We start from the raw sequence: 24,265 nt of genomic DNA on the forward strand, positions 1-24,265 counted from the left end.
TAGCACAGCATTTGAAAGATCCACAACTTGGGTGTGAGTATTTCATGTGTTCCATACTCTAGACAACCTATGACGTCCTCTTATCCTTCCAGCTCAACCATACGCCACAAGCAAAAATTGCATTCCACTACTCAAATCAATAACCATATCCTCCTCCTCTAGCCTCCACCCAAGGCCATACCTAGAGGAAGCCTAACGCAATTTCTCATTGTTTCTCACATATCTATCTGCATGTAAATGGGTGCTGATATGTCCGTCCTAGGGAAATACACAATAAATAGGTTGTCCTGTGAATATTGATTTAGTTTGTCCTTTCTCAGGGAATAAACACACGTGGGAATCATTCTTCAAAGTTCCTAATCTTTTCTGTGGAGACAAAATGGTATGCACACCTTGTTAGGTTTAAGCCCACACATGATACATTGGCAAATGTTCCTGTTCCAAAAAAGACATGCCTTTGCTGGCAATCAAGCCCCAAATGCAGGAGTCCAGACTCTGGCATTATTTTTACACCCTATGTTTACAGACAGAATGGCAGCTATTTTTTCATGCTCTGCTGAATTACAAGTTTTTGGAGAAAAATCTGTCCATATGTGCACTAGGCATTGATAAGCTCTATCAATGGCACCTAGCATCTCATACTAGCTGAATTTAAGATGTCCGTTATGGCAACCCAGGATCAAGTACAGGCAGTCTGTAATGTAGACTGATAGAGTTGTCCATTTGACGGCTCCCCGGGATGAAAAACTGGAATATCATTGTTAACGATGAAGCATTTTGTCCTATTCCTGAATCATGCATTGAAAGAAAAAACAGTTAGAAATCTGAAACCCATGGAAAAACAAGTCTTCCAGCAGAAAAAAGTTCACGTCAATGCTTACCATAGAAAGATGTATCTGGCTTTGTAAGGTGGCATTGCAAACTTTTCACGAAATGCTTCATGCTGACTTGCTGCCCAAAAACAATGAAGTGTGTTTGGAGCTTGAAATATTTATATTACAGCTTGCAACTTTCAGAAATTTCCCATGGGTGCTCAGCAATAGGAAGGAAACCATATCAATCAAGAAAGACATTAAAGAAGACCTCCTAACGTTGCAGAAATTAAAAAAGTTCAAAAAGTGCCTTCAAGCTGAAAATGAGACACCTAAGTTAAGGGAAAAGACACTGGATAAAGCTGAAACTGGGAAAATCTCACAACTGGCTTCACAGAAAATGAATAAGAGTCTAGACCTTGGAATAGGATAACAACTGTTACTTACACAGAGCTTCCAACAGCGTAACTAATGAAAATGTCCATAATAATAATTTGAGACAACCCAAATCACATTTTTGGTGGTCAATTAAGCCCAAATGAGAATTTAACCATGCCACCCTCTCTCCCATTCTTTAAAAGAGAGGACTTCCTCTCAACTCAATGGAACATTTTGCCATTTGGTTCCCACACTCTTCTCCATGATGTCCATCTTCTCTCCCACTCCCCAACATGTGGTATCAGAGCCTCCTTGAGTCCCTAGCCCATTCTATCTTCGATATGCCACCTCATCATCTTCTTCTCCACCCTCCACCTTCTTCTCCATTTCTACCCTCTTTCTCTCCAGATTTTTCTTAGCTCTATTCTCCTCCATTCAGCGACCATTCCGAGAGCCCTCTGAGCTGAAGTATCCTCTACTTGGGACACACCTCTGACACCAAGCATTTGAATTTTTTTTTGGTTTGCCCGTGCCGACACAATCTCTGCTAGCCGATCTTTAACACAATTTTGCCTACAGACGCGACCATTCATCAATTCCTCTAAGCCACGGATGGGCGACACTATGAGCTTGTTGCTGATGAAATTTGAGTTCAAATGTCTGATGGAGTAAGGAGAAACAAGTAAAAGACCAGTCGGAGAAGGCACTATTGTCATGAGCAAATTTGCGCATTTTTTGGACAATCCTCCTAGGTGGACAATCTCTGGTATAAGGTCTTCAAATGCGCATTAAAAGCCCTCTCAGTTATGCTTAATAGAGCTTGAATCAAGCCCTCCAAATAACTCTGTTTTTTACTCTACAATTTTGGGCATTTTTTATTGTTGAATGCTTGATGCAAGCGTAGAGGTGACTTATTGACAGAAAATTCTTAGTTAATAATGCCTAGCTCTTGTTCATCTTCCAATGCTTCATATGTGAAAGCAAAGAAGAACAAACAAGCACCTAGATATGTCAATAGGAAGGTAACAAGACTTGTGAAGGAAAAGTCACAAAAACCATATTATTATTTTGATGCAAAGAGTTTAGGATTTTCTGTTTTTATGGCTTGCAATATGCACTTATATGGTTGAGACTCATAAGCCATTTGTAAGAGAGCAGACACTGCCTAAACATAAAGGTAAGACCCTCTCATGGCCACCTTTAAGATAGATAAGTTCAATGGCCAAGGTTTTCACACTTGGCAAACGAAAATCAAATTTGTGCTTATGAAAGAGAATTTGTGGGACTTGGTCAAGTCAGGGAATCAATCATCTCAAGAAGGTAAATCCACCACAACCAAAGGTAAAGGGAAGGCAAATGACTCTTCTTCAACTACACCTGCAGATGCTAAAAGGCTAGAGAAAGATTATGCAATTATTGCATTTGATTATGTGCATCATATTTCAGATTTGAAATCCCCTTTTGAGGCCTGCATAAGTTAGATGTGTTATTTAGTGCTAGCTCTCATACTTCTAAGTTGAATTTGAAAATTAAGTTCTTTGAACTTAAGATGGATGGAGACAATGTTGCAGCTTATGTTAATACTTTGAGTCTTATGACACAATTGGCCTCAATTAAATCTCCAGTTACTGAAGATGATGCTATGGCTGTGCTCTTGAAGAGTATGCCTCAAGAAGATGATTATGTTGTGACTACCTTAAAGAATCTTCCCCAACCCACACTGGAGGGCATCATCAGTGCTCTACAAGAGAAAGAGAGGAAGAACACTTCAAGAATGGGTGAAGTGCACACACAAGCACTTGCAGTAAAGTTTTCATCAAAGAGCAAGTACAAGGCATGCAAGCATTGTGGAAAGATGAATCATCTTGAAAAAGATTGTTACAAGATCAATCCTTGCACTTATTGTGGCAAAAACAATCATTCAGAGAAGTTTTACAATGAGAAGAAGAAAAACATGGCAAATCTAGTTGAAGAGAGAACTCCATCAACAAATGAAGAATCAAACTTTGTGGTAGAAGATAAAGACTATGCCTTTTGAGCTCTTTGTCCTTTGAACTTTATTTATCATCACTTGGTCAAATTTTTGAGGTTCTCTGCCTGGAATAGTACTCCAAAAAGAATGTTATGTGTTTTGTCTTTTGTAAATCACCTCTGGTCACCATATGGCGTAGGCCATGCGATATGTGTTTACCCCCATGGTACCTCTTGCAAACATGAGAAACTAGGTCCACACAAAGGCCTAAGTTTCATCCTTGTACATGCAAGGGAGATAACCATTTGGGGGGGTCTATCCCATTTTTGTAAACCTTGACCCTTGGGCATCTTTGCTAGCATGAGATCCTAGCCATAGATTTATCCTTGACCACCATGAGATAGCATGTGAAACTATGTGACTAGATGTATCCTTGACATAGCAAGAAGCAAACCCTTGAAGGGGGGTATGCTGGGATGTGTGATCAAGGGCTTGCTAGGTGCATGTGTGCATCCACTAGCAATCATATGGTTGTGTGTGTGTGTGTAGAAGAGGCACACTTAGTGCCATAGGTGATAATGTAATGCAAAGGCCCCCACATGGAGTGGTGCCTATGATTGTGGAGTTCCTATGATTTAGGAGTTACCTCCTTTGATGTAGGAGAGGTGCCATTGATTTAGGCCACGATCTGTCCTTGGCTAAATATCATTTCTTCCTGGCATCTCTACGGCAATCCTTATACAATGCCTCCATGTGCAAGATCTTGATTATCCTACTTTCTTGTCATATACTGAGATCTTTTAATGATTGTAGTTGGTTGTCCCTTTCTTGGGGACTTTTTTTTCTAATATAAATACAACTGGATTTCAAAACCCCCCCAAAAAAAGTGTGTTGCACAGAATGCCTACAATCCTATAAAGCCAATAGAAGGTGGGCTGTATTTAATGCTCCAAGCTTAAGGCTTTGTAACTCTCAATATATAGATCTTCAATAAGTGTATGGGCACTCATCTTTCTGCATACAGCTGTATTCTAATGCTTTACAGATGTCTTTCTCATGGATAAACCTGGATAAGGTAGGTAGTGAATGAAATATTGGCCTTTATGATGGTGTTCAGGGTCAACTTCTATTCTGCTTCTCAAGGTCCCTTTAAAAAAGACAAAAAAGGACTTTTAAGTGAAAAGGAGGACTCCATTGCAGTCTGCAAATTGCCAAATCCCTCCCTCCTCCTTTCATGGAAGTGTATATAAATTAGACACATCTGACAAGGCAAGAACTCTACCCAAAGAGTACCCTTGTACCACCAAGCAATGGTCACAATGGGGTTCCAAATCACATTTTAAATCGTTCCTTAGCTCCAATGTTTGACAAACACATAAGTAAAACCTTTCAAAAAGACAACAGCATGACTGGCCACCTCCTGCAGAATGTGCATGACACAAAAAGGCCCTAATACCCCCCGGTTTTACTCACCACAGAAGATGCCTCCCCTCTCTGCAAAGCCCTTTCAAGCCGTGCAGAAGCACTTACCGCTCCATCCATAGAGGCATTATCAGCTGCAAAAGCACCTCAATGCTTGAATGTTAATATTAAATTACGTCTTTTTGCAAACAAACATACATGCCTATGCATGCGTGTGCATGTGTGGGTGCGTGTGCGTGTGTGCATGCGCATGCGCGTGCACGGTGCTTACATGTGCATGTGCCTTTAGTGGGACAGATTTCCCAACAGTCATGCGCACATATATAGGACTAGCAGCAAAGTAGAACCTTGATGACGTTGAAAGTTATCAACAGATGAATCCAATATATACCTTTGTAAGACTAGAATATATCCAATCGTGCAAATTAAGATTATGTTGTTAAAGTCAATTTTTTGTGGTTAAAGTCAATTTTTGTTGTTAAAGTCAGATGAATCCAATGTTTATTAATCAGTATCTTACCACAAACTCCAAGAACTCGGAGTTTTCGATATTCTGAACCTATAGTTACCATGGTCGTTGAGACTTGTAAATGCAGATCACCATGCTGTGTCACTGCAACTTCAAGCACGTCTCCAACATTTTTTAACCGGTCAGCAAGAATTTGCAGTTGATGTAGATCTGGCACCTGAACGAGAGTCTGCACCAGAGTATAAGCGCAAGTAAATTGACAATATGAAAGCTTAAGCTTGCTTGAAACAGCCAATTCGGTTTGTAACTGCTGGACTTTCAGCCTTAGATGCAGAAATATACCCTTGGCAAGTCCTGTGCCATATCAAGAGCAGTTTGCAGCTCATTAACATCAATTCTGGACAGAGGATTGGATATTGGCACATCCTGAACTACAGCTGTCCTGTGGCCCTGACAATAACATCAATGTTCACAAAGTGCTGTTAGGTTGACATGATTAACAAATTTTAACCGAGGCACATAAAATGTGTGCTGCAAGGGTTTGTGCACTCGAAAAGCTAAGAATCTTAAACACCACCATGAGCATCATGACTGTATGCTACGATACCTCTTGCAACTGATGAGTGGTCATAAATCATAAAGAATTTTATGAAAATCAGCATACGAAGTATGTGCCACTTCTTCAGAGCACACATGGAGATGAAGGCATGAACATGGCCGATAGAATCCTATTTTAAATGTAAGCTGATAGAATTCTCTATTTTTCATAGAATCGCAACTGGAGTTGGAGAGGCATTAAGATATTAATGACCAATATTAAGAACTCCTTTTAAGCAATTCACCAGTGTTCAACCACCCTGAGAAACTAGACAGGAGGCAGCTGGTGGTGGCACAAATGGATAAGTGAGATTAATTCAAAAGACAAGAATGTCCATACAGACCATGCTTTCAAAACTCAGATACGGCATAGGACGCTCCACAGCCACAGCTCTCTTCTTGACAAGTTTTACTTGTAATTTGTCTCCATCCATGCTTATACTACTCCTCAAAGCTCGAGCAAGCAAAGTCAGATCAACAGTGAAGGCAATTCTGTCTTCATTCTGGCTTGATATTCGATAGTCCTCAAAAAGTGCCTCCTGCATCCATATACATTAGCCCACTCACATTAATCAGTCAAGGGTACCAAATTCCACCTGTTAATCCCAGTAATTAGTGTGCAACCAGTTGTTAAGTCCAAAAATGGAAAATGTTCATGATAGTTTGGAGGCTACCTGGACTTTGCTTAGATTGACATCATTACAGTATGTCATTCCTGAATCCCCTGTTTTTGTAGGATATAGAATACAATGTGTAAACAATGCACAAACAAACTTAGATCATGTGGTTTAATTGATGCCGTCCAAATGCTATTTACAGAACTATCCAGGGCTTGGCTTGTTCCTTGGGAAAGTTGATCTATGAACACTCAGACTTTAGATATTTTTAAATAACACTGGAGCTGTTACGCTCTAGCCGAGGTAGCATGACCTCGGAAGAATCAGTCGACATTTCCCTTAAAGGATCTATATTTGTAATATATATTTGTTTGCACTTTATGTAAATGATCGGGAGGGAATTAATGTCAAGGTCCTAGGTGAGGGTTGATAGCACCAGACTAGGTGGATCTAAGGCTAAGGGCCTAATGCAAGGAATGTGCCTAGGGGCAAAGGATTTTAAAGCATCCCAAGAGAGGGGTGAAATGTTGCATTAGGAAGGCCCTATGATGATGACATGTGGCCTCTAGATCCATCTGGGGAGATGGGGCTTGTTGAAGCTAGAGAGAGAAGAGAATGAGCATACACGTATGTTTTTGAATTGGAAGTCTCTGTCAGCTCTTATGCTTCAGCAAGATTTGGCTGGGAGGAAAGAATTGGTGCTATTCCCGTGATCTGTCTGTAGTTAGTAGTTAGAATGTAACAATTGGTATCAGAGCTAAAGGCTAGGAGATAGAGAGGGGATGAATTTCGATCTGACGGACGAGTGTCTGTTTGATGGTCATCCCGCACTGGTCAGCAAGGAGATTGCGGGGTGTTAGGCGAAGGCTTTGGGAGCGCAGGTAGACGAAGATCGGCGTTCGGATCAGCGCTGACCTGCGACGTGACGACGAATTTGGAGGGGTGCTGCCCGTGACGACGAACAGCGTGGTAGCTCGTGTTCATCTTCGAGGAGATTCGTGGATGGGCAACCCGTAGCCAGAGAACGTAGGCGCAGGATATACGACGGAATGTTGGCGCTGCCGTGGTCTACGACGGATACGTGTTACGGGAGGCCTTCGATGAAATTCATGGATGAGCGATGCGCAGGCAAGATTACGGAGGTTATGGGGAGCCTGTAAAAAAAATTATGCTTCGTCATTTCGTCATTTCGTCACTTCGTCATATGGTCAAAGCCCTCCAACGTCACGTAAACAGCTCGTAGGCAGACGTATTAATTGCAATCAGGAAGTTACTTGGGGCTGCAGGCTTCGGGATATCTGGCTACGTGGCTGGCTGGCCCGTGACAGTTTTGACCTGATTCCCTCAGACAGATTTCGATCAAACAGCTACACCTTGGCAGACAAAAAAAGGAGTGCATCATTTGTTTGTGGAGCTGAGGCAAGAGCGAACAAGACCAGGGAGCACTTTATCTATTTTCCCTTTTGGTTTTCGTCATTCCTGTTTTGTCAGAAGTAGTTTACGCTTTTGTGGTTGTAGCAAAGTTTGCGGTTTATGATGCTATAGCAGGGACAGATTATGCATGTGCATATACCTGTGTGTTTCAATCAGAGTTAGTTTGCAGGAATTTCCCTAGTATAGGGAAAAGCGCTATTTGGGATATGCATGTGTCAGATGCCTAGTCCGTGTACATGTGGGATTGCAGGTATTCCCTAGTATAGGGAATTGTGTCAGAGTGTCAGTATACTGAATTGCGTCAGTTTGTAAATACAGTTTTCTAGCGGTGTTTTGAAAAAAACAAAACAAAACAAAACACCCTTTGAACTGAATGGAAGCAGAAGAAGGGGCTTCCAGGAGGGACCCTGGTAAATCAGGAGTCCGACCGACCCAGCAGGTGTCGCGCCCAGTAGCTCATACCTTATCTGGCAGGATTGCATTGCTTGAAGATGCCTTGAACAACTATTAGCGCAACAGTTACAGGCCAATGCAGGGCAGTCTGAACTTAGAAGAGTGATACACAGTATGTCTGCCAGACCTTCTCGAGATGAGAAGGGAAAGGCTCCAATGGAACCGGAGTCTAGTGTCCATACGGTCGAGCCTAGGAAGGCTAAAGTACCAAATATTGCCAATTACAGACCGGAAAAGTATTATGGTCGGATGAACGACCGTAGTTCCGATGTCATTGAGACCTGGTTACACAAATGGGACGAGGCGTTCACCATTTGTGAAATCAGAAATGACATCAAGAAGATCCGCGAGGCCACCCATATGTTTAGTGAGGCAGCGGATCGGTGGTGGATTAAGCAACAAAAAGATGGTATAGCATCCACTACCTGGGAGGGGTTTAAAAGAGAATTCAGGAAACACTTCTTACCTCCTGACGAAGCATCCCGAGCTTGGGATCAATATAGGAACCTTCGTCAGAGAAATTTGCCAGTGGCAGAATACACTGATAAGTTTCGAGAGAGCGTAATGAAGGTTGATGAACCCCTGCCTCAATCAATCCAAGTGAAAGATTTCATATTTGGATTGAATGATCGAATAAAAATGGAAGTTCAGGCTAAGTACGCGAACACGTTAGATGATGCAATAGCCATAGCCCTGAACTATGAAGATGCCAAGGACAGCAGGCCAAGTGGGTTTGCACAGGTCGGAACCCAGTATGGGTATCCGAAGAAATCTGAGTTTAAGAAGAAATGGATTAGTAGAGGGAGTGGTTCTCAGCCGAGTGGTCAAGCCAAGCAGGCGAAACCGGCTGAAACTCCTAAACCAAGTACCACCATTGGAGTGAAGAGGAAAGTAACCCCAATGGCAGCCCGGGCTTGGTCTAAGTCTCCCTTAAACCCAGAACAAAGGGAAAAAGCGAGGAGAGAAGGCTTATGTTTTGGTTGCCTTCAGCCTCATCAGTGGAAGGATTGTCCACGTAACAAAGATCGTCGGATGACTGAGATGATGGTCTCAAAATGCGACGTGGAGATGGAGGGAAGTCCCAGAGCGGAAGAGATGCAGATTCAGCTAGCGGGATCTTCTCAGAGGTTAGTACCTTGTTTGTTATGTGTGTATGTTGCTAAGCTAGTAACGAGTGCATTTGATAACATCCTATCTAAGCCCGCAGCAATGGGGTATACAGCCTTTAATGATACGAAAAATGAAAGGGCAAGTGGCCAATCATGATGTCATTGTGTTGTTTGACTCGGCGTCAACTCACAATGTGATTAACTCCAAGCTCGTGAAGAGGCTGAAATTAAAGACAAGTCCATCTAACTATGCGTATACAGTCAGGATGGCAGATGGAAGTTCAACTGAAGTATGGGACCAAAGGGTTACCCAGTTGGAGCTTCGTATTCAGGACTATGCTGAGAAGCTTGATTTTGAAATGACCAAGCTTGCTCATGCAGATACAGCCCTGGGTATGGCGTGGCATTCTAGGAAGAATCCAGCCATTGATTGAAAAAAGCACGTATATCAATTCAAGATGAATGATGTGCTTTATGTCTTGCGAGGTGAAAGAGATATACCTCAGGGACCGTTGGTTTCCGTGATGGAAATCCTAAAAGCTTAAGAAGAGTTTTTATTCCTTTGCACAGCATCGGTAGAGCCGGTTGATGATTCTTCGGCTAGCACTGATGTTACGCAAAGTGGTGAGATGGCCAAGCTGGCAAATCTTATAACAGAGGAGTTCTCTGAATGTTTTAGAGATGAACTACCTTATGGGTTACCTCCAGAGCGGAATGTTCAGCATAAGATTGAACTGATTCCGGGGGTAGAACCTGTAAATAGACCTCCCTATAGAATGAGTTTTATTGAAGAGACGGAGGTGCGTAGACAAGTAGAAGAATACCTCAAGTTGGGGCAGATTCAACCAAGTTTCTCACCTTTTGCTTCGTACATTTTATTGACGATATTCTAGTGTTCAGTAAAAGTATTACTGAGCATCGTGAACACTTGAGAATAGTGTTCAGTACTTTGAGGAAAGCCAGTCTTTATGTGAATAAAAAGAAAACTATACTGTGTATGGTTAGGCTTGAATATTTAGGATTCATAATTACTCCAGAGGGGGTAGAAATGGATCCGAAGAAAGTGGCTGCGATACTGACTTGGCCAATCCCTCAGAGTCTGACCGCGTTGCGATCATTCTTGGGATTTGTCCAATTTTATAGAAGGCATATCAAAGGATATTCCGAAATAGTATCGCCATTGACTGATCTGACCTCAGATAAAGTACCTTTTATATGGGGATAGAATCAACAAGAAAGTTTTAACACCATAAAACAAGCTGTGGTCACAGGACCGGTGTTAAAAATAGTTGATTCCCAGAAACCGTTGTTCCTGAAAACCAATGCAAGTGGCATTGCGGTAGCAGTAGTCCTCCTTCAAGAGGGAAGGCCGGTAGCCTTTGAAAGCAAGAAGCTTTCTCCCTCTCAAAGGAATTGGCCAACTCATGAGTTGGAGTTGTATGCTGTTATCCATGCTTTGAAAACATGGAGGCATTATTTGTATGGTTCAGAGTTTTGTGGATGTGGATCATGATACTCTGAAACATTTTTGTAAACAGCCTGACTTGAGGGGCCGCCAAGCTAGGTGGGCAGAGCTCATGCAGGAGTTTAATTTAACGATTCGGTACCGAAGAGGAAAAGATAATAAGGTTGCTGATGCGTTGTCTCGCATTATGCACAATATGAGTTTCACGGTATTAGAGAGTGCTCTAATGACCGAGATCAGAGAAACTCAAAAGGTGGACGAGTTTGTCCAGAGCTTATGGCCTAAGGCTCATGTGTTAAAACCCGGGGAAAATGAAAAGGATGACCTGGCATCTAGAAAAGACCAAACATATGCAAGATATACCATAAGGGATGGTAGGTTGAAAAGAAATGGCAAGGTTGTAGTACCTAGTTAGAATGATCTCAGGCAAAGAGTCATTCGACAATGCCATGATAGCCCGTGTGCGGGACATCCAGGAGTCAAGAAGACATATGATCTCGTGAAGCGAGATTTCTTTTGGCCAAAGATAAAAAAGCATATTCATGAATATGTGACACGGTGTTTCTCGTGTCAGGTAAGCAAGGCCGAGCGGGTGAAGCCACTCGGACTTTTACAGCCCTTGGAACTACCAAGTAAGTGGGAGAGCATTTCCATGGACTTTATTATAGGGCTGCCTACAACACAAGGAGGGTATAATTCTATCCTTGTGGTGGTTGATCGTCTAACCAAGATGGCTCACTTCATTCCGACTAGAGAGTCTGTTAGTGCCCCGCAAGTGGCGGATTTGTTCATTAGACATATATTTCTTCTGCATGGATTGCATAGATCCATAGTGTCAGACAGAGATGTCAGATTTACCGGTCATTTTTGGACAGCGGTATTTGAGACACTAAGGATTGAGTTGGGAATAGGTAGTGGGGATCATCCTGAGACGGATGGTCAGACGGAGAGAGTCAACCAGACTTTAGAGGATATGCTGAGGGCATATGTGTCATTGAGGCAACATACGTGGGACAAGTGGTTGCCATTGTTAGAGTTTGCCTACAATGATAGAAAACATTCCTCTACGGGGTTCAGTCCGTTTGAGCTGAACTATGGTTATAGACCAGCGAATCCAACTATAGTTGGAATACATCAGAAAGTGCCTAGTGCCGTGAACTTTGTGGTTCAGATGCGGGAGACGCTAGCACTTGCGAGAGCTAATATCCGCCAGGCTATGGAGCCAAGGTGTATGCGGATGAAAACCGGTCTATAAGAGTATTTAAGGAAGGAGAAAAAGTTTTTCTCAGAGTTCCTTCGCACTCGAAGTCGTTGACTTCAGGAGAGTGTGCTAAGTTATCACCTCGATACTGTGGGCCGTGGTTAATTCTAAAGAGAATAGGCAAGGTAGCCTATAAATTAGAATTGCCACAGGGGTGTAAGGTGCACCCGGTTTTTCATGTTTCGCGCTTAAAGAAATTTTTACATACAGGTGACTCACTAATCGAAGGTGTGGTTTTGTTTCAGGAGATAGAGGATAATGCAAGGCGCAAACCAACAAGAATCCTGGACCGAGGAACAATGCAAATACGAAATCGGAAGATACCCACGGTGTTGGTTGCATGGCATGGTCAACCTCTATCCGAAGCTACCTGGGAATCCGTATACCAGTTACGGAGAGTGTTCCCAGACTTTATCATCGAGGACGCTGATGTCTGAAGAGGGAAGGAATGTTACGCTCTAGCCGAGGTAGCATGACCTCGGAAGAATCAGTCGACATTTCCCTTAAAGGATCTATATTTGTAATATATATTTGTTTGCGCTTTATGTAAATGATCGGGAGGGAATTAATGTCAAGGTCCTAGGTGAGGGTTGATAGCACCAGACTAGGTGGATCTAAGGCTAAGGGCCTAATGCAAGGAATGTGCTTAGGGGCAAAGGATTTTAAAGCATCCCAAGAGAGGGGTGAAATGTTGCATTAGGAAGGCCCTATGATGATGACATGTGGCATCTGGATCCATCTAGGGAGATGGGGCTTGTTGAAGCTAGAGAGAGAAGAGAATGAGCATACACGTATGTTTTTGAATTGGAAGTCTCTGTCAGCTCTTATGCTTCAGCAGGATTTGGCTGGGAGGAAAGAATTGGTGCTATTCTTGTGATCTGTCTGTAGTTAGTAGTTAGAATGTAACAGGAGCAAAGTATTCAGTACATCGTGACAGAAGACAATCAAATGCCTTAAGCACTGCATTTCATTTCTCATAGCAAACATCATTCCAAAAGGCTTCAACATGCAATTTTTCAAAAATATTCAATGATTGAGATTCTTCAAAGGAAGGACCAATAACCCAATACAATATAAAAGTATGCCTCCAGGTGTCCTTAGAAGCTATGCGAAAAGCATCTTGTGTTCCCTCCCATGGATCGTCAGGTCCAGACTATGTAGGTTGGCCCCTGCAGACCAGTCGGCCCTTCCTACAAGTCAGGTCAGTTCCAAGGGGTCCAAGCCCAATAAAGGCCACCAATTGCACCATTCTAGATCATCAGCTCCAGCAGTTCCAGCAGCAGTCTTCAGCCCTTCCAACAGCATCCAGCAGCAGCCCCTCCTCTCAACCTGATAGCCTCTCCTCCAGCAGCAAATAAATAGACAGTTAGAATAGCTCACGTCTTGCGCTGTGAGCATAGTCTGTGTGTGTTCAAGATTGTGGATCTTATGCATGCACATGGGGTTCATCTGTCTGCTTCTTTTTTTAGGAGCTCTCTTGAGCTTACACCCATGAAACCTTTGCAACCTAAAGTTCATAAAAATTGACCCATTTTGGCAGCTCCTAGCCGGTGCCATGTGCAGTCCAGCAGCCTCATTTGCCCCTCATCCAACCCCGCCAGCAGCCTTAACATTCCTCCCTCCATTTCTGATTTGCTTTCCTTGTTCCCTTTCTTCCCATCCTTTCTCTCTAGCTCTCCCTCCTACCCTCTTCTTTCAATTCCTTCCTCTCTAAGTTCCAAACCTTTTCCTCCCACCTATTGTCCCATTCGGGGATGTGCCTCCATAGCATTGTGAGCAAGTGTGCTAGCCTTGCCTTGTCCACACACAATGGCTGCATGCTGGAACGTATGTTTTGCTTGTGCAAGACTCTCCATCTGAGGTATATTATCAAGTGTGATGAGCATGTCACCGACCTGTTGGGATCCATGACTCAGAAACTGTGCATCCCTGCATGTTCGCCCAAGCTACACTCCGTTTAGCCTGATTGAATGTTCCCTGCATGTGCATGTGTTCAGAAGAAGACCTGTCCATCGGCCCTCCCCTTGGCTACGCTTTCACTTGCCATTGTCCACTCCAGATGCTCTATTCATTGTTAGCATTCATTTGATTGTATCAAAATCATGCAGATGATCATGACCAATCAATATTCAATTTAAAAACACTTACAATTAAACTCGCATAAAACAATTCATCACAAAACTGCAACAGATTTCCCATATATTTCAGCAGATAAACTTTAAAGTGACACCAAAATAAATATATGAGGCCATGGTCTCCACCCTACCTAACTCTATACACCTCTGGACAAACGGTTGGACAAGAAAACACCAATCCTTATCTAGGATTGGTTATCCAATCCTAGGATGTTTCTATCTTAATTTCACAAATCGAAGATACACGACTTATGACCGTTGGACACAATGCTAAGACCCCAACTCATGAGAGTTTTGGACCTAACTCATAGAAATATTGACTCAGTATCTAAATTTCGGTTACAATGCTTCTCAATTCAAAAAAGGGTAATCTCTCCTTGCTTGTGCAACCTATTAGCCCTGTGTGTCTCTTAGCATGACATGAGTACCTAATATTACACAAATTAGTATGCTAAGCAATGGGAATAATCAAGAGAAGAACATCGGTTCACATGGCTCTAAAATCAGAGTCATATTGAGTGAGATAGGGAGGAAAAGGTTATGTTTAAGTTAGTTACAGGTCGTTGCCTAGGGGTAAAAAGGGGCTAGAATAGTTGAAGTATAGGGAGATGGGTCAAGGAACCTTAGAAACCTTAGAACCTAAGGTTTGATCCTCAAACTACATCTTAGGTAGAATCGAAATGGCACATCTAATGAGGTGTAACCACTCATGAGGTCAGATCCCATCTTCCACCCTAAATCTTCTCTCTCAATACCATCACCTAGTAGTACCCACCCAAGAGAGCACCTGGGATACGTTCTACGCACATAGTCAACCTAGATAGAACATGAATAGGATAGGGAAACAGATAGCCGACATAGAGGTCACGGGGGAGCTTACTGCAGCATTAAGGCTGTAGGAGGGCTTGGTAAACAACCATGCAGTCCTAGTGTCTATACAAATCGGGTAGAAAGCCTCTTTGCGGGCAAAGAGATGGAGAGGTGGACCTCAGATGATTACAATGAATGAAAACTCGGTGTTGTGTCTCGTGCTTGGGAGACTACCATGACTGTAGGTCAATACAAGGATCCTCTCATTAATTTAGAGGATATAACGCTCAAGGCAAAGTACGTGTGAAGGGGTCCTAAACAAATTAAACCAAGACAACCACGATCGATTGAAGACAATGCAAAAGCTTTGAATTGGAGCCTTCAAATGTGTTGTGAGACACCTAAAAGAAACCAACCGAGCATTAAATCAACTAACTATTACAAAGGATCAATATGGTTGATGTAAATCCACTACAAGAGATCTGAATGCGTGAAGGAGTAAACATAAGAAGAAACATGATGTGGAATGACAATCAAATATTAAGCAATACGATTAAAGAGGGAAATCAATTGCAAGCAGATTGGGATTGGTACTTTTACATGATCGGCTCGAAGGTTTGAAGGTAATGTTGACGAGCAATTAGATGCAGAGGATAGAGTGCTTATGACAACTAAAGGTAAATCAATAGACCAAAGGGCAAGCGGGGTTGATGCTCCGAACCATTGTGAAAGCTCAGCCTAATATGTGTGGTTGAAGATCGCAATCCGTCGAAAGGTGCTCTCTATTCAATTGAAGAAGTTTGATCAGAAGGGTAAGCCTTGGTTCAAACAAAAGAGTGGACCCTATGACCAAGCAATCAATTGAACGATTTTCCAAATCAATGGCGAGCCAAGAAGCCGTAGGAGCGAGCAAACACAAGAGCGACTCGAACAAAGAGAGATTTGAGAGATCCGACACTTAAGAAGGACGATCATCAGGGGCTTGCCCACATGGATGAAATGCAGGAGTATTATGGTAGATGGATGTAGCGACATCATTAAGATGCAAAAGATCACGGAAGTGGGGGGAGGGTGTAGAGGAAAGCGAAAGAGAAATGGTGGATGAGCAGGGAGAAACGAAAAAATTCAGGCGAGTTTGAGGAGGGTGATGAAGAGAGAAACCTGAGCGATTGGTTAGAGGTTGGATGTGAAGAGGAAAGTTTCTCGTCTGAAGAAGATTGGTATCTATATACCTAGATGAATCCATGAACATTCCCAAACTCATCCTCTAAAAACACAACATAGTGTAGTTTCAATCTCATGATAGTCACTCATAAGGTTGAAAACCATAAGATTGGTATCTATGTTGATAAATGGATATACATATATATACCTTCATAAGACTAGAATAGATCCAATTTTACAAATCATAATTTTTCATAGAACAAGCAAAACAACCGAGGAAAGAAGGGAAGAGAAAATTATGAGTAAATGAGAAAAATAAAAATTAAAAAATAAAAATAAAAATTTCAAAATAAAATAAATAGATTGGTGTCTGCATTGATGAATTGAAGGGTTTACAGCATAAGTGCCATGATGCTACATCGACTACATTAGACTCGCCAACACAGAGCCAACCCCCCTCTTAATCCTAGTGGCCTTCTCTTTGATCAATCGAGAGCCACGCTGTGGGAGAGGCAAAAGGCTATGCAAGCTGAATGCAAGGAATGAGATTCAATCTCCTAGCAGCAACACTAGAGATGGTCACATCAAAGGTTCAAATACACTAAACAGGATCCAAATCCGAAGAGATACTAAGGGTTGAAACTCCAATGTAGAGATTTGTAGCAAGACTCAAACCGAAATCATGGGGTCGAGATTGACAGCAAAGGGATGGCAACATCAACATCTGCGATCAAAAGGGAGAACCTCAAAACTGAGAATCATGTTGTGCAATAAATGAAAGAATTCTCGAGTATTAATCTAGGAAAGAGGATGTTGCAAGGTACATTTATTACAAGCAGATATAGGAAAATGCTCCTAGAAAATTGAAACATGTGTTGTGCTTGAAAGTTATCTCAAGAGGTAGACCTTTATAGAGTTAGAAATGAAAAAGAGAAAAATGTTGTTCATAGTGGCAATTTGCTTTAATTAAGCAAGAGGGTACTTTGGAAAGTACCAAGAGTAATTAAGGGTACCCCTTCCATCGGGGAAATCTTCTCTAGTAGTACCCGCCCAAGAGAGCACCTAGGATATGTCCTATGCACATAGTGAGTCAGCCTAGAGTAGGAAAGGGAAAGAAACCCGATGTAGAGGTCATGGGTGCACCTACTGCAGCATTAAGGCTGTAGGATGGCTAGGTAAACAGTCATAGAGTCCTAGTGTCTACACAAATCATGTAGAAATCAAGAAATTGACAATAACCAAAGATTCTAGTTAATTACATCTCCACCCTTGCTCCTACTCCCCCCCCCCCCCAACTCGTGGACTTTAAGTCATAGTTACGCTGAAACACGTTTCGGAGCCCAGCCTTGCCTGAAACGCCGTTTCAAAGAAGCGCCAGACCTGAAATGCCGTTTCAGGTCTGAAATGTTGCAGAGTCCTGAAACGGCTGGCTGAAACACTTCAGCCAGTTTGAGCCAACAACCCCTCCCCCTATTTCTGCCTGCTTTATTTTGCCATTTCGACCTGCTATTTGGCCTCCTATCGCAGCCCTATACTCCTTCCACTCCTTCAGCCTCATACTCTTTCAATCCTCAGGGTTTTCCAGCCCTCCTTGAGCCCCATTCACTCCTTTGAACTTCTTTCACTCCTGCAGGCTGCTTCAGCCCCCCATCATCATCTACTTCCCTTCAGCCCTCCTTCAAAGCTCAGCCTCCACTCCTCCAGCCCTCCTTCAAAACCCCCTTGCTGACATGGCATTTCACAGTTTCACCCCTCCCAAAAATCCCAAAACGTTTCCGTTTCCATTTCCATTTTCATTTCCGTTTCCCGTTTCCCCATTTCTGTTTCCCCTAACTATGCTTTGGGTCTTTCCCCCTCCCCACCCCCTGGACTACAGCTCTTCCTCCCCCCATGAATCTCCCCTCGCAATCTCCCTGCTTTCCCCACCTCCTGCACACATTTGGGCCTTCTACCACCCTGCTGCCACGTTGCTTGGTGGCTGTTTTCCAGACAGGTGCACGCTACAGCTCCGGGCCAAGTTTTTGCTGCTGCACCTGGTCGTGGTGCTTTGTTCCCCCTTGTTCAACTGCAGCTACTCCACGAGTTGTTCTCATCGCTCCTATTGCGTCATTGGCCGTGGGGCTTTCTCCTTGGGCTTATTGGTTGGGTACCAGCTTGGTTGGCTTGATGGCCATCAAGCTGCTGTAGGGCAGCTTTTCCCTGTTGTCGTTCCCTTACTTGGGGCCCTTTTTTGGGTTCTGTCCAACCCCCTTTTTCCATCTTGTCCATCTCTCCTCTCTCCTTTCCTCTTTTCCCCGCCTCTTCCTCGCTCCCCGCGGCTCAGGGTGATCGCAGAGTACCCACAGTCCCTACCTGAGGAGATCCTTCTTGACACATTGGATGGGGATGAGTTACATCAAAGGATTGAGGTTTCTGTCCTCTTTGGACAATGTCTTAGATGCAGGTAGATGGGACACCTAGCAAGAGTCTGTCCTCAGTGGGCTTGGTCAATCCCCCATCCACCCACAACCGTTGAGCGGGACAGTCTAGAGGACAGACCCCACCGACCAATACAAGTCCAAGACCAAAAGTTCGAGCCTTCTAAGCGGTTCTGGACCAGAGTGGACCGGAAAAAACTAGGCAAGAGGGCTGCAAAGAACTGTAGATGCCACACACGCCGTCGACACCAAGCAAGCACAGGGTCCCCACCACCTCCCCTCCCAAAATAACAAAGCCCCCTCAAGACATTCCCAAATACCTTAGGGGAATTTCTTCTTTTGACCTTCCGCAAGACCCTCTCCCGACAGCGCCCAAAGAGCTCCCATTCGGCTGGAATAGAGGTAGGAATAGGGTCTGTCAAAGAATAGAGGTGGAAATCACTTGAACCTCACACAAGCAGCGGAATGAATCAACTCTAACCAATCACTCAGAAATGATCTCACTAAGGCAAACCTCACTCAAGAATATAAGCAGCTTATAAGATAGGGGGAGAGAGAGAGAGAGAGAGAGAGAGAGAGAGAGAACTCGGACTTTATTTCTTCCACAAGATGTGGGCACAACAGGCTCAAAGGTGAGCACAACGCTCTTCCAGAAGAAGGTGCTGGGAACAAAACACTGCTGAGAACTCTCCTGCTGAGAATACTTCACAAGAACAAGATGATGCGCTGCCTGTTGCTGAGGCTTCAGTTCAAGTGGATGAATAGGCTGGAAACCCCCTGTAGGTAACCATCTGGCCTGCTGCATATGAGCCGACTGGCCAACCAAATCTGTTCAGTCTGTAGATGACCGACTGGTTGCTGCAAACTCCACACTTGCAAGCAGGGCTATAAATAGGCCCTGGCAGTGGCCAATCTATGCTGTCCATCTGACGAATCTGCCACGTAGACAATTCCTGCTCCACACGGCAGTTTCTGGGTTGTCCTTCCATGCAGCCACTGCTCCAAGACAGTGCAGGCTGCTACACAATCCTCTGCTGTAGGTGCCCTACCCCCTCTTAGTCCAATGACCCCTTTTTCCTCCTCATATGGGGGCTCACAGGTGGGGCCATTGGCTTCTCACGAGTCTACCCCTCACGTTTGGAACTGAGGGGAGCCCCTAGGCAATCGGAGCTAGGGGGCCTGGATAGAAAAAGGATAGGTTCTATCATCCCTCCAATCCTAACGGCAACCTGCAATGATCTAAGATCAAAAGGGAGATTGATTGGCAAATCGAAGGCAGGCCTTTGCCAAGTGGCCCATTTGTTGCACCATAAGCACTCCCCTGGTAAGCCTGATAGCTATTGGCTTTTGTGGAGTTCAAAGACCTAGAGGATCCATCCAGCAATTTTAGTGCAAGTGCAATGTGCACTATGTGGCTCTTTATGTGCACATGCAAGTGTGTGCTAGTGCTTAGCATATAATGTAATGACGCAGTGAGTGGTCATGTGCAAGTTTGCATATTGTGCAGAGTCCTTATAATTGTATGATTTTGAAGGCCATTTCAGCGTAGGAATTCAAACTCAATTTGCTTCCTCAGCACTTCCTCAGCAGAGAATCCAACGGTAGCATTGCTATTTTTGTTCTTGCGGGCTGAAACACCAACACAGAAACATCAAACGATAGAGGTTACCGTCTTAAATTGTGCAACCGCCTGCACTCCGCTTGTATTGAGGACGTTATGCAGCAGAATAACATGTTCCCTTGTGAGATAAAGGTGGCAAATCTTCCCGATCTTCTCAAAAGCGGGAATAAAGCCTGCCAGAGCAACTGTTTGTTAGGGAGGGACATGCTAAACGTTGCTCATGCCTAGACTAAAGACTATAGAAAGCTGAATAATAATATTGCGGCCAGTCTTTGTTACGGCGTTCAAAGAGGGATACGCCACGGTCAGTGAGAAAAGCTTTGAACTTCATGTTTTAAAGCCTGCAGCTTCCTTTGAATCTTAGAGAGAGCATTTTCTGAGCTCTAAAATGTAACAATGGTGGAATTTCATGGCCATGCCGATTTTGCCATGACAACTAGCAAAGGTGACAAGGTGGCAAAGCCACATAGGCCCTCCTGACATGTTACTTTTTGCACTTTGCCACCTAGGCCCTCCTGACATGTTACTTTTTGCACTGCCCCTCGGGTAGCCTTAGCAACGATGCAATTTGGGCAGAGCATAAATTAGGCATTTTTAGAATTTGTGGAAGTGCATTTTTACTATTGGACAATATGTTGATATGTGGTTTCTCTTTTTCATGGGACTTGAATGAAGACTTTAAAGTGGTTGACTCTCTCTCTCTCTCTCTCTCTCTCTCTCTCTCTCTCCCCCCTTCTTTATCTCCTCAAGTCTTCCTACACACCATCTCCACCTTTACTCCCTCCCCCCACCCCTCTCTCTCTCTCTCTCTTTATCTCCTGGAGTCTTCTACACACCATTTGGATTCCTTTTTGTTTGCTTTTTTTATCTTGGGCCTTATGAATGATTAAATATCATTCACCTTGTTAGATATGTGCGTATAAAGGTAATAGAGTGGTCAGTCCAGTAAGCATATGAAGTTCCTTTGGGGTAAAGGGGCCAGTCTTATGCACCCCTATCGTTTTCATAGTGTAAGGGGTTGCGCATATGGATTTTTTTATATTTTTCAAAATGTAAGGCCATCGCATGAATGCCCATAGAGAGAGAATAAAATTTTTCCAAAAAATTTGAGGAAAAAAAATAACTTGGTGGAAAACCTAAATGCCCAATACTAAAGGCATTGGCAGGCCAATCTTATGCCACATGTAGACTAACTTAACTTTTCATAAGAGCTTGACACCTAAGCATATTTTTCCTTTTTCACGCCTCTTTATTGGGTCTTTCCATGAACAAAAAAGGAGGGATGCTGACATTTGCAAGGCACTCGCCTCTTTACTAGCCTCTTTACCCTAGTGGTTTGGCACTCGGGAATGTTTGCCCAAATGTGGTCAAGGAGGCTTCCATACATTGTGGTTGGAACATCGAGATGCATGTGAAAATTGGGTTTGCTCATAAGGGAGAGGAGTTTTGTTGAAACTGAGTTTTGCTTCTTTTTTTTGGGTTTTCATTATTATTATGTAGAAGTTTTTGTTCTACGAGGTTGAGTAGAGATTCTATATGGATACTTGGTGGCTTATAGATGGCGACAACCATGTATTTAATCTAAAACTTTGATATGTGAGCTTCTATGATTTCTATTCCATTTGATTGATGGAGGGTATTGTGTTTGAGAAGGGCACTCTTTTATGAGAACACATGAACCACAAGAGGAGTAGTTGCATATTGCATGGAATTTATTAGGCATGAATGTTTCAAAATTTTTTGCTTGTGTTTCTTGTAAGCAAATCACATCTGATTGTGTGAAGTGATATGTTTGTTGTATGTCAAGCTTGTATTTTTCAAAAGCTCATGTTCAAAGATTGAATAGTTATGATAAAACTTTGTGATTTGAAAGTTTGCTCTCTTAATGTCTTCATACGTTTTTCATTGGTTGGACATTTTTTTCAACATGTAAGTTCTCTTTTCCAACAAGTAGATTTACACGTGACAAGGTTGTGTAGGCTAACCCATGGCCATGCACATTCTTAGGAGAGAACACCACTCTTGTCATTGTGAGACCTTGAGATCTGTGAATTGTTCTTGCCACCACCGGTTGAATGGGAAATTTCCCTCTTCTTAGTATGCTAGTTTTAGATGGCCCAATTTGAACTTCCTTTACAATCCAGGAGATTGGTGTCCAGTTGTTGTTTACATGTGATGTGTAAGTGCCTTTGTGAGCTTTCCTTGTATTGCACCCAACGTCAGGATCTAAGAAACGTATTCACACAATGTTTTTACCCTTAAATGTTGACATTTCTTTGAAGACCCCATCGGCTCCATTGATAAGGTCATCTTGTTGGTTAATGTTGCCATAGCAGAGTTCTATTAGCATACCTTCTTCAATCTCTATGGAGCTCATCTGTTGTTGCCTTTGGGTTACCCAATTTCTTCTGGCTATTGCAGGGTGTTTCAGTAAAGTGATCAACTGCCTTGATTATGTATGTTTTGCCTTGCATTGTTTGGAGCACAGATTTGTTGTGTTTGTTCATTTGCAAGTTTGTGTAGAAGAGGTATGGGAGAGTGGGGTCCTTAGGGGTAGTACGAAAGCACTTATTGTTTATGTAGTTGATTTAATATTGTGTATAGGAATGAGTTCTAAAGGAGTTCAAGGCTATTACGAATGTACAATCTCATTGACGCATTGTCTCATGGAGTTGGTGTCCCACGGAGTTGGTAGCACCCAATTTTATTCCTCCAATTTGTGTTGGCCATACACTCTAATGTATCCTCCCTTAGTTTGAACATCCAAGCATACTTTGCTAGATTTGCTTGATAGAAATCCCCACAAAAAATGATGTGAACGTGGCCAAAGTGCTCGTCAAAGCTCCTTTTCAACATTATTTCATTGTTTGTTGCAAGTGTGTTGTGATTGTGTTATCCATTTTTGTAATGTATGATGTGCAATAAGATGTTGCACTGTTTGGATCCCAATGATGAATTGAATATCCATGTTAGATTGCCATAATAAATATATTGTCCTATTAAAAGCATTAGTGAACGTGTATTTTGGATGTCTTTTTAAGAACATAGTTGGTTTCTTTATTTGTGATCTTAATGAAAGCAAGTATGTTGATATATGAATATTTTGTGCTTCTATTCATTCGACGGTTGTCAATTTAGGAAGCAAAGAATAAGAGCCAATACAACCTGTACCTTTTTGTAGATTTCTTTGTAATAGTGTTTGTCATCACAATCTAAAGGTGTTAGTATCATGGTTTCATGGAGAGGAGGTTCTGCATAATGAAAGTGACATATCTTGTTGTTATTTTTTTACATGTGGATGTGCAGTTGTGTGCTTGAATGTCTTTTATGTTGTCCTCGAGAAGGTCTTTGTCACAAGCTATGTATTTTTATGTTATCTTGGAGAAGGTCTTTGTCACAAGCTAGTCAATGAAAGCACAAATATCAACATCATTGGCACATGTAAAATTGGAGCATTTTCTACCCATAGAAGACCATGTTCATGCTGGCTTCCTTTGTTTTAAAGCTTAATAACAAAGAAGTAGTCATTTATGTCTCACCCAAGAGAGTGTTTTCACTCAAGCATGGAAATCATGTTTTAGAGTTTGTGATTGTAATATCTTGTGCACAAGAATGAGTTTTCCCTAATTAATTGCCTTACGAATTTGCTTGAGTCCGAAGGTGTTCTAGCATTGCTTTTAGAAATGTAGTGGTTTCTCCTACCTTGCTTTCAGAAATGTAATAGTTTCTCAAGCAAGTGACAAGAGGCTCCCAAAGACGCTCCGTACAAGAGAAAGTCATGAAGAATATTGGAGGACCCAATTGATGCATCATGGCGAATGCTTCTTTTTGTAGCTTCTCTTTGTAATCCGGTGATGTTCTCAAAAATTCAAAGTCCCTATATCCTATTCTTGGTTGTAAGATGTTCTCTATGTTTATGTTTTCTTCACATCCCTAGCCATAAGACTTTTTTCTCCTAGCATTCCCTTGAACAAATGAACCCATATGGATTGCATCACTTGATGGATAAGGACTTTTATTCATTTAAAAAAAAGGTTTGGTATGTTTTGACTAAAATTTAGTGATTTGTGCGTCAACGCTCACTTTACAATATCCTAGTATGTTAACCTCTTGTTTCCAACGCACTTGG

The 24,265-nt window shown here is 42.6% G+C and overlaps 1 protein-coding gene across 4 annotated transcripts; it reads right to left on the bottom strand.

Annotated features, from left to right (window-relative positions):
• Positions 1–387: 387 nt before the first annotated feature.
• On the bottom strand, positions 388–20,602 carry LOC147880448 (Hus1-like protein). 4 transcript variants are annotated; one of them, XM_087371207.1, is made up of 8 exons: positions 20,416–20,601; positions 20,185–20,309; positions 5,995–6,189; positions 5,396–5,503; positions 5,105–5,282; positions 4,636–4,718; positions 882–951; positions 388–788 (listed from the first exon to the last, which is right to left on the bottom strand). In XM_087371207.1, the coding sequence occupies exons 1-8, from the start codon at positions 20,465–20,467 to the stop codon at positions 664–666; spliced, it is 936 nt and encodes a 311-aa protein (XP_087227333.1). In that variant the 5' UTR covers positions 20,468–20,601; the 3' UTR covers positions 388–663. The 4 variants fall into 4 exon arrangements, 3 of the variants coding, with proteins under 3 accessions (XP_087227333.1, XP_087227334.1, XP_087227335.1); XR_015540595.1 differs by having other exon boundaries at positions 717–788; positions 882–947; positions 20,416–20,602; XM_087371208.1 differs by lacking the exon at positions 4,636–4,718 and having other exon boundaries at positions 882–947; positions 20,416–20,602.
• Between the last annotated feature and the right edge of the window lie 3,663 nt (positions 20,603–24,265).

This window comes from Dipteris shenzhenensis, chromosome 32 (genome assembly GCF_047967505.1).
Source record: "Dipteris shenzhenensis isolate YYH24624 ecotype China chromosome 32, Dip_SZ_1.0, whole genome shotgun sequence".
Taxonomy (NCBI): Eukaryota; Viridiplantae; Streptophyta; class Polypodiopsida; order Gleicheniales; family Dipteridaceae; genus Dipteris; species Dipteris shenzhenensis.

Excerpts from the sequence above, each read along its gene's own strand:
- LOC147880448 (XM_087371207.1), bottom strand. The coding sequence starts at position 20,467 with ATGAAGTTCAAAGCTTTTCTCACTGACCGTGGCGTATCCCTCTTTGAA. Across the intron at positions 952-4,635 it reads GAGGGGAGGCATCTTCTGTG|CAAGTCAGCATGAAGCATTT; the intron begins GTGAGTAAAACC and ends GTTTTTGGGCAG. Across the intron at positions 789-881 it reads GCCAGATACATCTTTCTATG|GAATAGGACAAAATGCTTCA; the intron begins GTAAGCATTGAC and ends TGCATGATTCAG.